Source organism: Schistocerca piceifrons, chromosome 2 (assembly GCF_021461385.2).
Source record: "Schistocerca piceifrons isolate TAMUIC-IGC-003096 chromosome 2, iqSchPice1.1, whole genome shotgun sequence".
NCBI lineage: Eukaryota > Metazoa > Arthropoda > Insecta > Orthoptera > Acrididae > Schistocerca > Schistocerca piceifrons.
Genome location: NC_060139.1, coordinates 338534811 through 338551755, shown reverse-complemented (window position 1 = coordinate 338551755; position 16945 = coordinate 338534811). Strand labels below are relative to the sequence as shown.

At 37.8% G+C, this 16945-nt stretch overlaps 1 protein-coding gene across 1 annotated transcript in view; it reads right to left on the bottom strand.

The window, feature by feature from the left end:
* Positions 1–371: 371 nt before the first annotated feature.
* Positions 372–16945, bottom strand: part of LOC124777938 (F-actin-capping protein subunit beta) — a 49773-nt gene continuing 33199 nt past the window's right edge. The window contains exon 5 of the mRNA XM_047253489.1: positions 372–8667. Within this exon, the coding sequence (XP_047109445.1) occupies positions 8425–8667 (243 nt within the window). The 3' untranslated portion in view covers positions 372–8424. The remainder of the gene's footprint in view (positions 8668–16945) is intronic.

The window sequence follows — 16945 nt, the reverse complement described above, 5'->3', positions numbered from 1 at the left end:
AATGGATTCGTATAGAGAGACCTTGAAAATGTTTTCGGCACGAAGTTACTAATATGTTTACTTTTTGTTTAGTGAAATATCAATTGAGCTACGGATCTGACCAGAAAATTAAATACTTCCAACCACCAGTGCAAAGTGATTGTGCATCGACCACACATATCACTTTCAAACAGAACGATATACTGATTCATGTTTTTGGCTAAATAAATGAGAGCCAACAAAATAATGTCTGCCATACTCAATACAGTACTGTGCACTAGACCTAACTGTTAAAGAGAAGCATTTTTCTTCCTAGTCACAGTTCTGTTAATGTTGGTGACATTTTGATTAAACACAAAGAAAAGGGCTATGAAATCAAGAAAAAAATTATATTCACTGAAAATAATTTTATTTTCTCAACCCATATCTATGAAGGTATCTGATGTACCCTCCAACCATAGTTTCAAAGGATTCATAGTAACAGATATGATACTCTCATTCTCTGACATCAGAGTGCACTGCACAACAGATGTAAATTATTAATACGAATGCAACATAAATTTAGGCAATAAAATTATCTGCATGTAGTAACAAAATACTGTTATTTCCATGGAACTGCTGTTCTATTGGCAAGCACCTGCAGGCACTGCAGAAGATAAAAAACACCTGCACATTACAATAATATTTCAAATAAATGTTGTGCTTATATACACAGGGAGTACAAAACAGTTTACTTAGAAAATGGTTTTAATTAGAATACAAAGTTGATTTCACAGCTATAATAACTAACAATCTGTAATCTTGTTAATTACCTCACTAGCATCATTACAGCATTTTGGGAATAATGCACCTTCCCAACAATTTAGCCAATTTTTATTGAGGAAACAACTTTGCATATAGTTCGACACGTTACAAAGGTAATGCGTAGCATTACTTGTACCATTTATGCATCCCTGTCTCTCTATTCAATTTTCGGTAACTACTGCATATTTCACAACAATTTCAAATTCTTAACAATATAATAGGCTATGGTTGTGACACACACACACACACACACACACACACACACACACACACACAGACAGACAGACAGACAGACAGACAGAGAGAGAGAGAGAGAGAGAGTGTTCTTGCAAATAAAAAACCTGTAAAATGAAGTAGACTTAACACAGTGAAAAGTGGCAGTTACATGTTAGCAAACAATTGGCAGTTTATCAGGCTGGAAAATGCTTTTATAGCAGCCACATATTTAATGCAGAGCTTTATGAATGGAATGTTTGTGAAGCAAAATGGAAAACTAACATGAACTAAAAATGTTTTAAGAAAGTAACAGAACTAACAGTTACTTCAAATTGTAACTCTTGTTGAACAACAAGACGAAGCAATTTTCTTTGATTGAATTTCACATTATAACACAGCCTATACCCCTCACTGAAATGGAAATGTTGTGTAGCAGTCAAACATGCATTTTTAAAACACAATATCACCAGCGTCTTTTAACATACAATATCACTAATGAATAGGTTAAAAAAAGAAAAAAAAACAGAAAAAAAGATAGCAATAAACTTTACTTCCACATGTTATGCTGCTACCATAGTTTTCAGAAAGAAAAATCTCAGAAGCTTGGAACTGTCACTTCAATTTTCTTTTACACTTATTTTCCCTGTATTACATCTAAACTTGTTAACATTTCCAAATATCAAATTTACTTTTTTACTTTACAGTTTATACAAAGAACGAATACAGTATTTACAAATTTAGACCAAAGCACTTTCTCTTCTCAGTGTGTGTGTGTGTGTGTGTGTGTGTGTGTGTGTGTGTGTGTGTAAATAGATGACATTTTGTATGGGTATCTGATGTCTGCATGAAAGGTATTCTGTTTGATGATATGATTGATAAGTAACATTTATAAATTTGAAGGCATAAGAAAGGCAGGACAAGTAGGGTTTATGGACTACATTGACAGAAAACAGAAGACTTAATACCTGTACCAGTCTTTAGCATTGTACAGTGTACTTTTAGAGAGATTAAGTTTGGTAAAACTTGATATGTTATCAAGTTTAGTAAAACTATATATGCGAAATAAACAAAGGAAGATTGGAAAGACAGCATGACAAAAATGGAACTAAAAAATTATTCAAGATTAGAATCTATGAGACTCTAGACATCCCACCGAGCTACTAGAAGAGTACCATTCACACCACAGTCCTACAAACAGTGAGGGCCCACATATAATAATAGTAAATTCATTACCATAAAATGAAGAAGAAATTGCCAAACAGATCAAAAGACTAAAAAACAATAAAGCATTGAGAAGGATGGAATCATAGCACAAATCTTCACATCAGCAGGCTCAAACATCATAAAAGAAGTCACTAAAATCATGTAAGACTCTAGCAAACATAACAAATACCACAAGACTGGAAAAAGGTATTAATTCACCCATTACACAAGAAAAAGATAGAGAAATGATGCAAATGAGTGGAGGAATCTCATTAATACCAGTTGCATACAGAATTCTATCCCAATGTTCTCTCAACAGAGCACAGAAACAACTTTAACCAAAAATTACAGCGTATTAGGTAGGATTCATACCAGGTCATTCATGTCCAGAGCAAATCTTTAACCTAAAGCTGATCGCAGACAGACAATTTAACAATGTTAACTCGCAACATTTCATCAGTCCAAAATCAGACTGGACTTTTGAAAGAAACTGCAGAAGAAGTGTTTCCAGGTATCTTTTTAAAAGACGGAGTATGTGACCTGCCATAAAGAAACACCGAAGTTCATAAAGATGAGATCTGGCAAATATTTCATGATAATGGAATTGACACTAAAGTACACAATGTTAGATTTCAAAAGCCAGAAACTGCTTACCCATCTTATTCAAAATACCTGCAACAAGAAATGTACATCAAAATAAACAAAATTAAGACATTACCGTACAATAACCAAACCACAAAGCCTTTCTGGATCAGGAACACCAATTTTGGACAGAAAAACTGTCACTAAAAATACCAGAAAAAGGAATTCAAAATCTTAAGGAACATTCTCAGCCCAAAACTTGCAAACAATACTAACTAAGGAACAATAAGGAAATCAGACAATAAATGAACAACAACAACAACACTGACATTAAAAACCCCAACTTAAGAATCTATGGGTATATTAAAAAAGTGAACCCAGTCAGATTTACAAAACAAGTAGTCAAATATTGTGGCAACAGGAGCGAAGCAAAAACTGACATGATGGAAATGGGTTGGTGAGATCAAAACTGATGTGGAACTGGCAGGAATACTCCTGAAGTTCAAGTTTGCAAAATCTTCAAGTCCAAAACTTGAAAGTGGCTAGCTGAACGAGAGGAAAAATCAATGGAGATCACTAGAATAGCATGGTCTATAAGAGATAATGAAACGAATATGTGAACGCAAATGTCCACCTCTAAGTACTTTATGCAAAGTCTTAATGGACTTATTCACAAAAAATAATAAATAAAGGAAAAGAAAATTGGTGGTTTGTTAGATGATGGCCAGTTTAACTTAAGGAAACGAAGACATCAATGAGAGAGTTAACAAAGGTACAGAAGTGTGAAATTATATCAATATTATTTGCTAATGACATTGATGTCATGTTAAAGCGATGACTTAGATGTCCTGTTGGAAGTATTGATAAGATTAAAGTACTGATGAGAATAACGGGTGAAGCAAGGATGACATAAAATGCAAACATACGAATAGAGAACATACTTCCCAAAGAGAAATATAGGCACTAATTAGAGACACATTTCTGAGATAATGTAAAAATAACCAAGGATGTTGGTTCCACATGCTATTAAAACAGTATATCCTATACATGTTTGGATATGAATTGAAACAGAATATGGACATGCAGATAAGCAAAAAGTGCTCACTTCCTTACATTCAAACAATACAAATCACAATAAGCAGCTCATAATTATGTAGTAATAAGACTTGCCATTAATTTTAAGTGAAAACTACAGAAAGCTTCATTCACTGCAAAATGAAAATATCTAAAAATAAAGAAGCTACGCCTTATGCAGTGCTGTTGAAGTTTTTCTACAGATATTTGTCGAAAAGGATCAAGTTAACATGCTAGAACTTTCATATACAGTCATAATAACTTGAGCTTTACAGTCTATGCAATACTCATGAAAGTCTCATATGGCCAGTTACTTTGTTTTCCACATTTTTGAGACGTTCTTATTCTTGGAACAAACGAATGATTGTTAACCAACAACAACAATAATAATAATAAAACAAGAACTCAAGAGGATGTCACCTTTATAAGAAAATGCAGAAAAGTTTTCTTAACTTTGTGATACAAGACATTTTGATTTTACAAATATCTGGTTTCAAACAAAAAGCTTATAAATTTCTAATGTACTATTCGATATTAAGCATGTAATGACATTCATATTTGCAAATTATTTGGAAAATGTTAAAGCCTTACATCTATCAAATGTACAAAATAAAACAAAAACCAACCAGTCAAAGTTTTCACGAGACTTTTTCCGACATTACTGATGTCAAATTTTTTCTCATATTTCTTCACCCCTATCTCCTACACAGCACTTGCATGTAATCCCAAGAATTAGTCTCTGATGCCCTGTAGATCAATAGCATGTTTAAATTTAAACCTTCCTTTATTCATTCCAATGACAAACATGATGGGAGAAAAAAAGTAAATATTCTGTTCTGTTGCTGTGAACAGATTGGAAACGGAAAAGTGGATGATACACAAGATATGATAGTATTGACTCAAATGGAAGCAACATTCTCTCTAAATGAACTGCAATATTAACTGTCGACCAATGGAATTAAAAGCAATATACTCTAAATTTATCCCGTCCCCCTAAATGCTGTATGCTTCGTCAACAGCAAATTCTTTTGTAAAACAAAGGCTTCTTTATTCAAAGACTGAAAGTGATGTTAATAATTTGTTAGATGAGGGTTATGAAAACTGAAACCTACAAAGTTTTTAATGGCATATTATCAAGGCCATAAAAACTGTAAACAATTATCACATGCATTTTTCATGTCCTGTGATCAATGACACTTATTAGAAATCGTTGGCATGAATCTGTTCCTTATGCTGTGAGAAGTCAATTTTCTCAATTGCTGAAAAACTACAAGGTGTAGTACACACAGTTGCCTCTACCAAAAGAGGGCAACAAGTGGAAAGTGAAACAAGTCATCTTTAACCTGGACAATACTGACTGCTTCTACTACAGCAGTAACAGTAATAATAATAATAACAACAACAACAATAATAATCAATAATAATATAAAAAGCCTCGGGAATGCAACCATGCATGTGAACTACACCTTACAACATCTTAAGCAGCAATACTGGTGCACGTGTCACAGGAATCTAGCAAAAATCATATGCAGACTTTAAAATACTATGTTAGTACCCATGCACAATCATCATAAGAATAATAATAAATACAACATGATACAGTGGGTTTTAGAATGTTATAAAGCAGTACTGTGTTGTAAGCCTCATGTGACAGCTCTTACCTGAATCTCAGGAAAAAAAAGTACCACAAATGTCATCTCATTATTATGAGACTACTGAGCGAGTTTTATTGCCGACTGGTTTTCAGTCATAGTAACAAAAAATAGACATATCACAATCAACATAATGCTTTCTTCCTGTAAATTCCCATTTCTAGATACACATTTAGGTATGACCTGCCATCTTTCTACGACTTTACATTACCTACGCTGATAACGAAAACTGTAATGTTATAACCAACAAATATTTGTAAATATACAGTTGTGCTGGGTATGTTTATTAATAACATACCAACCACCATTATGGAACACATTACAATAAGAACTGTGACTAATTGATCAACAGTGATTCTCCTTATCTTGTTTCTGCACTGTAAAATCTCTATGTACAAAATGGATAGTGCTCTAAAATAGAAAAAAATATTTTGCAAAATAGTTTAATTTACTGTTATGCTTTGTCTTAGTACTATTCATAATAGTCGTGGGAAAGAATTTTTACAGATTACAGAGGTGTTAAACAGCTGAAAAATATACGTATGAAGTGCAAATCTGGAAACAAACGTACATTCCACATACCACACAGCATCTACAACCAAACAAAAATTTAAATTTCAAATTGTCCTACTATGTAAAGATACTTCCATACCAAAATGGAACAACTGAGTAAGATGCAAAATGTTACTCTATACAATGTACTTCTAAGTACTAAGAGGGTATCCATACAAGCAGCACAACACGAATGAGGCCTAAAACCACAACCTGGTATTGCAACATTTATAAAATCAATCTCTCTCTCTCTCTCTCTCTCTCTCTCTCTCTCTCCCCCCCCCCCCCTTTCCCTCCTCACATATGCCACAGATACACAACGACACATTCGCAAAATAAAATCCACAATCCAGTGATGTGTTCTCTCTTCTTATTTACATGTCGACCTAATTCAAATTTGTGTTGAAAATATGCAGTAGGCACTTTGGTAATTTTTTATAGCATTAAAAGCCTGAAGTATTCAGAGTAGTTTACACACTTCTTAAGGTGCAGTAAGATTAACAGGAATCTATTCATTAATATAATTTTCCAAATGAGTAACGGTTTACTTGTGCAAAACTCTTTCTTATACAAAGAACTAAGTGGCACCATATTAAGTAGTCTGCAAACTACTGCAGCTAATAGGCCCCTTAATTTTGATACAGCAATCGTTTTAGTAGAAACCACTGCAGGTAGATGAATATAAAGATCTTTTATATAAAAAACAAGATATAATGGAGTGAGGTGTTTAAAATTAAATAATAAGAGTTTACACATTGAATTCAGAAGTGAAAACATATCTGCTCTAAAGAAAATAATTTTTTTTTGTCAATTTGGGTTACACCCAACATTAACTTTTCTGTCACTCTGTTGCCAATTTTTTACAATATCCTTTGCGTGACTGATCAGACAGTACAGCTTCTGGGCACTCGCTTCTTTTCTGTTCAGAAATGTTGATTAATTAAATTAATTTCTGAGTTAGAGCTCTTCTGTGGGTTGCAGAATTTATATAGCAAATGTAGCATATGAAATTTTGAATATCACAATTTGGAGATGTTAACTAACACAGAGAAAAAGTTTAACAGCAGAATGCTTCCTCTTTTCTTTGTTTGACAATATGATTGAAAATTAAACACATATACAAAAAATTAAAGCTCCTATGAAACACTGAAATGCATACTTGCAAGATGCCTTAAATCACAATGGACAGTGGCAATATAAAACATAAAAAATATGGTTACATGAACTTATGTAAAATAATTAATTGTATCTTTTTGTATTGTCCCAGAGATACTTAACGGAGTCCAACCTTAGGATTATCACCACTGTTTTTCATACACACACTTTTCAGTTCACTGGTTTCAATATAAAAAGCACCAAAGATTTATTATACATCTCACTGATCATAATCCTGTGACCCAAGTATTTACAAAATTTATTTATGCCACATTCCTCTTTAAGTATTAGTTTCACTCCGTGTCATACCACCAGAAGAACAAAATGGGAATATTCTCTTGCCCTCAATCATAAACAACTAACTGATCTTCATTTTCTACAAATTGTACCACAATCTTTTGAACTGTAGAATGGTCAGCTGATGCACCAAGAAAGCTCCAAGCTAATACAAATTCTAATACATTGAGCAGTTTTATTTTAACATGGCCACTCTACAGTTCTAACACACTTTACATTTCCCAACACTTTTATATAACATAGTAAATCCACAATCTATGGCAGCAGTATTGTAAATTGCTTGCCCACATGTAATCCATTTTCTCCGAATAAAGGAAACCTTTTGAAAATGCTTCATAACTTGAATTAGGTGAGCACAGTTTCACAGGATGAAGTTCAATGATAAAGTTGAGAGAGCTTCAAGTTGGTCAAATCATAAATGCAGAAACCTTTAGCATCTGACAGCTGAGATTTAAGAAATTGCATACTATGTTATTTAGTGATGCAGAGGCGCTTGAAATGATGCACTTGTGTTTAAACTCTGTACTTCTCCATGCACATTTCTGACATAACATTTTGAGACAGTATTTTTCCTAAGCAAACAAATCTGTACATTAAAGGTTCCACTTTCTGCAGCTATCAAACCTCTCCAGCAACTTTAAAGATTAAAATAATTAATTCAACAACATTATTTCTAAAACAATTAACATGAACAACTGTGAAACTCATTACACAGTCAACTGCCTGCAATGATTATGACAGCGGAAGACACACTCAGGCTTCAGATTTACACCCCGTTGCCTTCTGACATTCTCAGCTCAATAATGTCAGTTTTGGACATGGAGAAGCTATTTGTAGAAACACTTATATGTCCATCAGTGTGACGGATGCTGTCAACACATAGCAGTTTGCACAACAGTCACTTGATGTCTCAGTTTGTTTCTGTTTTTGCGTGTCTCCTCTGGATGGCAGCTGCCAGATCTTGCTTCAGCATGGCTTGCTGTCTCTGTTCTGCCAGTGGTTGCATACTACGTAAACCATTAACAATGTCCTTTGTCTTACTGAAGTAAATTTCATTTAAAGTATTACGTATCTTATTCTCCATGTCCTCCACCATTCGACCAATATTGGCGATGTGGGGAGAAGCTTCACTAACATTTGCATCTTGTTCCACCTGAAAATCACATAAATAAATTCATCTGGTACACAGAATGACCTGGTGATCATATTAAATACATTCAAAAGTATAAAATGGCGAAATGAATTAAATGCACAGAAATACCAATAATGAATCAGCTGGGGATGGACTCTAAGACGGAACGACATGAATGATGTCATTGCAAACTATTCACGTGCTGGATCTTTTATGTAATGATTATGTTATAACATTTACAAATTTGTGTCAGAGCTGGTCTTTAACCAAGATTTTCATCTTTCTATGAGCAGTCAATTTAACCTTCAGGATATCTGAGTATGCCTCAAGGCCTAACTTGAACCTTCAGTATCACTGATTTTTCCACCTAAAACTTCTCAACATTCTTTAGCTATGGTACTCTACAGACCCTGTTTCCCCAGTGCAGCTATTTCCATATAATCTGTAAAAGGAAGCTCTTTTAGTACAATTCAGAAATCTTACGTGGAAACCATGAGTGACAATGAAGGTTTAAGTCAAGTCTGGAGTTGTGATAAGTTGACCATAATGTTAAGGCAACACCACAGAAAGTAGGAAATCTGGTTTAAAGTTCAGCTCTGTCACAATTTTTCCAACAGTCATAATACATTAATTATAAAAGTATATTTATGGTATGACATTAGTGACAAGACAATTAGACCAACAACTTCACATTCTAAATGTGTAACATAACTAGTGCCTCATGTTAAATGATCATTAAATCAAATCATAAAACACAAATGAGTCTTAAACTTATGTTATTGTGAACTTTAATCAGTCCACAGAATTTAAAGATTCGTCACAGGTCTTTTATTACTCATATGTGGTAATGTGATGTAATCCACCTGCCCTCACCAATGGTCATGTCCCACATCATAAACCGAAGAATATAGTGTCTGGAACACCATGAAACTAAATTAAAATTCAATATGAATAGATAAAATATTTACAAGGGCAAACTGAAAATGTCTTCCCCTGACTACAAAAGAATGTTTCACGGTAGCAGAAAATGACAGAAACGCAATGTGAATATGAACAAAAAAAACTTTCGAGTGCATCAAATACAAAAGAGTGCCCACTAATGAATCTTCTCATAACTACAAATGCAGTATCTTACGATGACTCCAACTCACTATATCAAAAGAGTGGTGTGAAGAAATAATAGCAGTACAGAAATATCTGGGAGCATGCAACAATCCACCTGCCCCAGCAGTAGTATAAGCAGTTAATGTGCCTGGGAAGCATAATGTTGCGAGCTTTGGGACGATAACTGTCTACTTTCCACTCTGATCGACTTAGTGTAACTGTTTAGGAAAAAAATTGTTCTCAGTTACATCTCAAACTGATATATGACTAAAAAAAGATAATTCCTAGATCTGCCTCTACACACAGATGGTGTTTTTCATACAAAAAGTTACCCAAACTACAGACAATTTTTACTCCAGCTGACAATGAAACACCTAACCTAATTTTATACATTTTATTATGTGACCACATGCTATCCTCGATATAAACATTTTAACATTTGACGCCAATCTGTAACTGAATCGAAACTGGTTGTGTGAACAATTTACTTGCGAACTGGAGAGAGTGACCTAAATAAACAAAGGCTGAATTTATCAAAACCCATACAACTTACATAGCTGCTATAGAGACTGGATGTACAAAATAGCCCCCTTTCGTTTGTACACCAGCAACTGGCTTATTACATGGTGTCTTTGTACTTGTAATACACAAGGTTTACACATATTGTTTTTACGCTAAAACTAGTTGTTGAATTGCAGGCATTTAAGATCTTATATGTTAGTATTATCAAAAGCTTGAAAAGCCCAAACATGCATCTTTAGCAAGTTTAAATTTAAACATTTTTATGCAAAATTATTTGTTGAAGGAACAAAAAAGTTTGCGTTCTGGCATAACGAAATTTCTGTAATATATATGTCAATAAACAATGAATGAGTGTGGGTTAATTCATTGAAGTGAACATTAGGATTTTTCATGTTCATGATCCAGAAAGAGAACTGATACAATCATCTAGTAAATGTTACATTGATGTTCACGCTATTATTTCACAGCCACATTTGTTGCAGCATATATGACATTATCTTACTAGCGTTCTTGAAATTAATTTCTTTGTCATTTTTTCACCATCTTATGAGCTCCCACTTCTAAGCAACTTATGGCTACCTTCTGCTGACTATCCTATGTGACTCCTAATTTCACCCCAACTGGTTTTATCACACAATTCAACACTATGTCATCTTTACTTATAGCTTTCACTCTTATTTTTAATTTTTTATTTGTTGTTCCACACTTCGAATTCAAAATATAACAACTCCCCATAAATTGTCTGAATTTGTCCTTTTAACTTATTTTTCTAACAACAGTATAACAATATGAAAAGGACAGATTTCTTCATTGTCCGGAATGGACGGTCATCAGAAGTGGCTAAGGCAAGAGAATATGGTGGGTATGGCAGTACCTGGAACTGCATTTCCACAATGTTTGCCATGGCTCTCGACTTGTATGGAGACGCGTGTTGTGTTGCAAGACCATATTTTTTGACAGCGCGCACACTCTACACACTTCCAACAGTCGACTGTGAATATCCGCAGTGTTTACACCCTCCTTCCACAGAAACACATCTTCCAGCACCATGCTTTATGATCTAAATCCATGTCATCTGCTCATGTAATGACAGCAGTTGGGAAAATGGGCTGCGTCGTGCAGCAATTGCACTTATATTGATTGTTCTGTCACTTATGGTTAGACGAAAGTACTACGAGGGCAGTTTGAAAAGTTCTCGGAATCACCACGAGAGGTCAGTGCTAGTGCAACAAGTTGTTAACGTGATATTCATTGGACAGTTTCCTGTGAACACGTGCCATGTCAGTGCTCTTGGAAGAGAGCTGTGGCAGTGACGTGGCACTGTTCCTGTGTAGTGATTTGTGAAGAGGGGGGAGGGGGAGGGAAAAATCAAGATTCGAGCAGTATTAAATACTTCATAAAGAAAGGTACGAAAGCAAAGGATATTCATGCCGATTTCCAGAACACACTGGGGTGACTCTGCTCCTTCATATTCCACTGTTGCCAAGTGGACAAATGACTTTAAATTTGATAAGAACAGCTTAGATGATGATCCACGCAGTGAACGTTTAAGATGTACCAGTACTCCAGAAATCATTGCAAAAGTGCACAAAATGGTCATGGAGGATTGCTGATTGACAGTGCATGAAATTGCTCAAGCTTGCCAGATGTCACCTGAAAGGTTATATCACATTTTAACTGAAGAATTAGAAATGAAAGGATTATCTGCAAGATGGGTGCCACGACTCTTGATGCGACCCTGCACATGTTCTGTCACCATGGCAAACTTACACGAACTAAGGTATGAATTGTTGTCACACCCAGCCTTATTCACCTGATACAGCTCCATCAGGCTTCCATCTCTTCCCAGAACTGAAAATTTTTCTTGGTGGATGAAGATCCGCTTCAAACGAAGAACTGATAGTTGAAGTTCACAACTATTTTGCAAGCCTGGACGAAACTCGTTTTCAAGATGGTGTCAAGGCACTGGATCACTGTTGGAGCAAGTGCATTAATCTAAAATGAGACTACATTGAAAAATAAAAAATAAAAAGTTTCAGTGATATAAGTACTTTTTTTCCTATTCCTTTCAGAGAACTTTTCAAACCACCCTTGAACATATTTGCAACTGTAATGATGAGTCCAATGATGAACGATGAATGGCGGGGAAAAAATAAAGTGTAAATCAATATCTAACAGCTATTGTACTTCTGACAAAGGACTTTGTCTGAAAGTTGAATATTTCTAGCATTTATTTTCACTGGGGCTGTCTGCCACTCAATGCTTCTTCCATGAAGCAAGTAGTAATCTATTCTTTCTACACTGTTATTAGTCCATCCTGGACTTTCTATTGGTTGTTTAAGTTGTTTTCCTGGTGCTAAAGGTCCCATAAAACAAAACCGAACTACCCTACTATAGCCAATTATACTTGCAATCTTCTATTTTTGTTTTCCACTGATAATAATCTTTGGACACATACTCAAATCGAATTACTTATCTTATATAAGTATTATCACTCTAAGTTGCCTGGATTAGACTAATGGGTTTGAGAAAACAAACTACTACTACATCAGTCCCTCCATCCTGGGAGTGTCGTCCAACAAAATTTTTCTCAGTGGGAAGAGACTGACAGCCAAAAAACCATTAGTACGTCTGGGATACAAAACGAAGAATGGAAGGATAATATCAGCTATAAATAAAAGCCAAATTTTGATTGGGGGAGGGGATTTTGGTCAAAATCAGATGAAGGCCCTTCAGAGCACATCAGTGGCGAGAAACACATCTGCATCCATCCAGTAGGCTGCTCCTTGTAAAATACTGTTGAGACAGTCAAGACCAATGAAATGACAGGAGTAAATAAGGTACCATCCTTAGATTAGAATGATGAGGGATGTATAAGGATAAACAAATTAAAAGGTGAGGTCTGGCCAACCTCTTAGTCCAAGATGTCCAGAGGCCCTCTGGGGCAGAGATTGCAGCAGGGAACCACCAGCCACCCCTAACCAGAGCCAGCAAGACCGTAATATCTGACCTTCAGATACAACTGTTCAAATTGTATTATAGGGTAAAGTGCAAAACTAAGTTTGCTGCTTTGACGACATCAGCTAAAATGGGAGGTGATGCGGTGGCAGAGTTCAGCATTTGCTTTTTCACAGTGAAGGCAGAACAACATTTAGTGTGGCCACTGAAAAACACAACTACAGTGCACTGGAGTACTTTGTTAACAACGTATTAATGGGTGAATTGCTACTCACCATATAGAGGAGATGCTGAGGTGCAGACTGGCACAACCCCAGAGTCTATGGCTGCCGGGCCAGACTGCGAGCTACAGTGCATGGTGGGAGAAGCAATCCAGGTGGTGGGCTAAGGAGGAGGCCGGGGTGGGAAGGGGAGGGCTAACAGGGCAGGGGAGTGGGAAGAGGGTAGTGCAGCTAAGTGTAATTGGGAGGTTAAACAAAGGGTAGAGGGAATAGAAAAGGAGCGAAGTAAAAAGACAGTGTGTTTGTGGACACGAAGACTGTTTTGGGCTGGACTAGGAACGGGAAGGCGACAGGCAGGTGAAGGACAGTGACTAATGAAGGCTGACTAATTTCATTTGTTTTAGGGCACAAAAACAACTAAGGTCATCTGTTCCCATGTCAGAACTGCATACCCTATTTTTAAAAGCAGGCGACAAAAGGAAAGACAGCTAAAAATCAGGTACTTTGAGAAAGGTTCATAAAATATGCCACAGAGGTCCTAAACTGAAGATTAAATGTCCTTCGCCATATTACTATGATGGATAAGTAGTAAAATGTGGCCGACAGCCTGCGAGTCATTCCCTAAAATGACAGATAACTCAGATGGCAAACATAAATGAGAACAAAAGTGGTTAAAAAAACGGGCATTCTATCAGGAAATGGCAAACAGTCAGAGGTCGAGGGCAATGAGCACAGAGTGGTGGGGGAGTACCACATAACAAATGGTGATGGATAAAAAACCATTGCCTGATATGCTACCTAGTTAAAATGATGTCACAGCAAGAGGACCAAGAGGTAGTCATCCAAGCTGATGGGAGAGGCTTAATTCCTGGAGCTTGTTCCCATAAAGGGAGGAACAGTGGTGATGCCAAAGTGACACTGTCTGCTGACAGGCGGAGATACAGATATAATCGGAGGTAGTGGAAGAACTAGTGGGCTGAAGCACGAGGACTGTACCCATGACAGCTGCCTCGTTTCCCATCAGATAGATGTAACCAGGAACCCACGTAAACATCACAGTGGATCCTTGCAGAATTAGCAAGTGACAGCTTTCCTGTACCCTTTGCACTTAGGGATGGACAGTTTACAGCACACTGAGGCTCCGGAGGCTACTGATAGAGTCAGAGCAGATGACACAATTGAAAAACCTTCGTCCCTGGATGTACTGCATGGCCTGAGACAGCGAAGAGTTCTGCTGTAAATACTGACCAGTGTTCCGTAAGCAGATACCAAAAATCGTCAGTGCCAATGACGAAAGCACACCCGACACCACGGTCAGTCTGAAAGCCATCACTGCACACAAAGGTACTATAGGAAGTTCCATGTGTAGGTCGTGAAACTCACAGTCATCAAAGAAGGAGGTGTACAACAGGTGGCCAGGCATGGCAGACAAATGGCATGCGTATCTGCTGACGAGAAAGTCACGACGGTATGACAGCGGTAGTTCGGCTGCTTCAGCATACAGGCTCCCACCCGGGCTAGTGTAAAAGAGGGTACTGTGATTCTAAGAGCAGCTGTAAGTCCTCTTTGTTGGACCGAAGACTGCAAATGTTCCATTTAAGGGGGTTAATAATGAAGAAAGGAGAGGAGGGAAAAAATGAAGGGATGTCATCTTGACGGCTGCCAAGTTCCAGCCTTCGAAGACTCACGCTACAGGGCACAGAGGCTGGAGGATCCTGCTCCTTGAGGTCTACAGAGGCATCAGCATTCTCTTTCAGTTGGTCTGTGGAGTCCACGGCAGAAAAACAGTTGGTGCTGTGCAGTGGTGACATGGAAGTCGGCCCAGCAATGCTATCGCGTGGCGACACTGTCTAAGAGGATCTCCGAGTCGTCGAAGGAGAAGACCGTTTGCCTTTGTTTGGCTTCTTGGAGCCTTTCCAGCTGTCAGAGGAAGACTCACATGTCTGCTGGCTGGAGCGATGTAGGAAGTCCTCGTGGGAGTATTCCTTCTCTCCTTTCTGGCCTGCTGGTTGTGTGGCAGTTGATTTCACCCTGTGAGGCAAAAGTTTGGTGGCTTGTTGCACAGCTGGAGGAGGAGACGGGGATGCTACCACGACACTCGGCGATTTCACAACCACAGTGTGAATTTGAGACTGCATGTCTGCATGGCTATATCCTTCGTGGAACGAGATGTAGGAACAACGGCACTGTACGTGCCGAACGGTAGAATGCAGGGTTTCCAACTAGCCAACAACTAGTAAGCGACCAGTTAAGGAATTTTTTCCTTCACCTGGATCTCCTGGACAGCCTACTCAACGAGATACCTGGGACAATCTCTAGAGGAGGTGGCATGCTCGCCGTTGCAATTGATGCAGCGGGGACAATGAGGTGGACAATCGCTGTTGTGAGCATCCCTACCACAGATTACACATTTGGTCGGGTGTTGATAGGACATTCAAGTGTGGTTGTAATGATGACACAGGTTGCAGCGCATTGGGTTCAGAATGTACGGTCAACTGTGATAATTTCATAGCCTGCTTTGATCTTTGACAGAATCAACACTCTATGAAAAGTGAGCCAATGGACTGTAACGGCACTGATTGGAGGTGTATATTTGGATTTCTGCCTCAGTCAGACCATGAGCAGCCTAGAGTAAGTAACACCACAGGAAGAATTTGGTTTTTGATGGGCCTCAACACGAACAGGATAGCCATGGAGGAGCGAAGCTGCAAGCAGTTGTGCTTGAGAATGTAAATGAGAGCAGGATTTCACAGGGCCAGCAATTGCATCAACGTTCCTAATAATAAATGGATTTACCACAGCAAAGGACTGATCATCTTCAGTACGTGAAACCACGAGGAACTGTGGTGTATCTGGGAGGGTCTTTCAATCATTAGCCTTATTCCATTTATGTTTAGTAGATGTAGACTGAGAAGATTATGTTTGGCTCATTGCAAGGAAGTCCCACACAACTGCCAGTGTCTCCGATGGTGCGCTCGTTCCAACTGGGGGCCCCCTCTCAGAAGGGAGTGCACCCGCCTTAGGTGATTGTTCAGACCTCAAGTCACACCTCCGTTAACACCTGACAGAGGGATCAATCATCAATTTAGGAAGATAGCACCTCAGGCAATCACCCCTCCCTGCACCTAGCCTTTAGCAGGGGGGTAGTTGCGAACCCTACCTGTCAAACCGGGGTTGGGAATTACGCATTACCCAGTCACCTGTTACGCGTCAGATGTGTGGACTGGCCTTCAGGAGTCCACAGAGACAAAGAAGAAATAGATGAACCTCAAACACTGAATCAGAGGAAAGGAAACAAAAAAAGAAAGAAAGGAACAAAAACAGTGGAGAGACTGTTCTGATATCTGCGTCTGAATGTGCAGAACATATTTCCAACAACTTCCCAGACATGTACCCCAAGGGAGGGGAAAAAGAATAGCAAGAGGATACACATGCAACACGGAAGGGAAAAGGTGCTGCAAAGGCTGGGGCCCTGTTGTAGCCTAGCACGAACC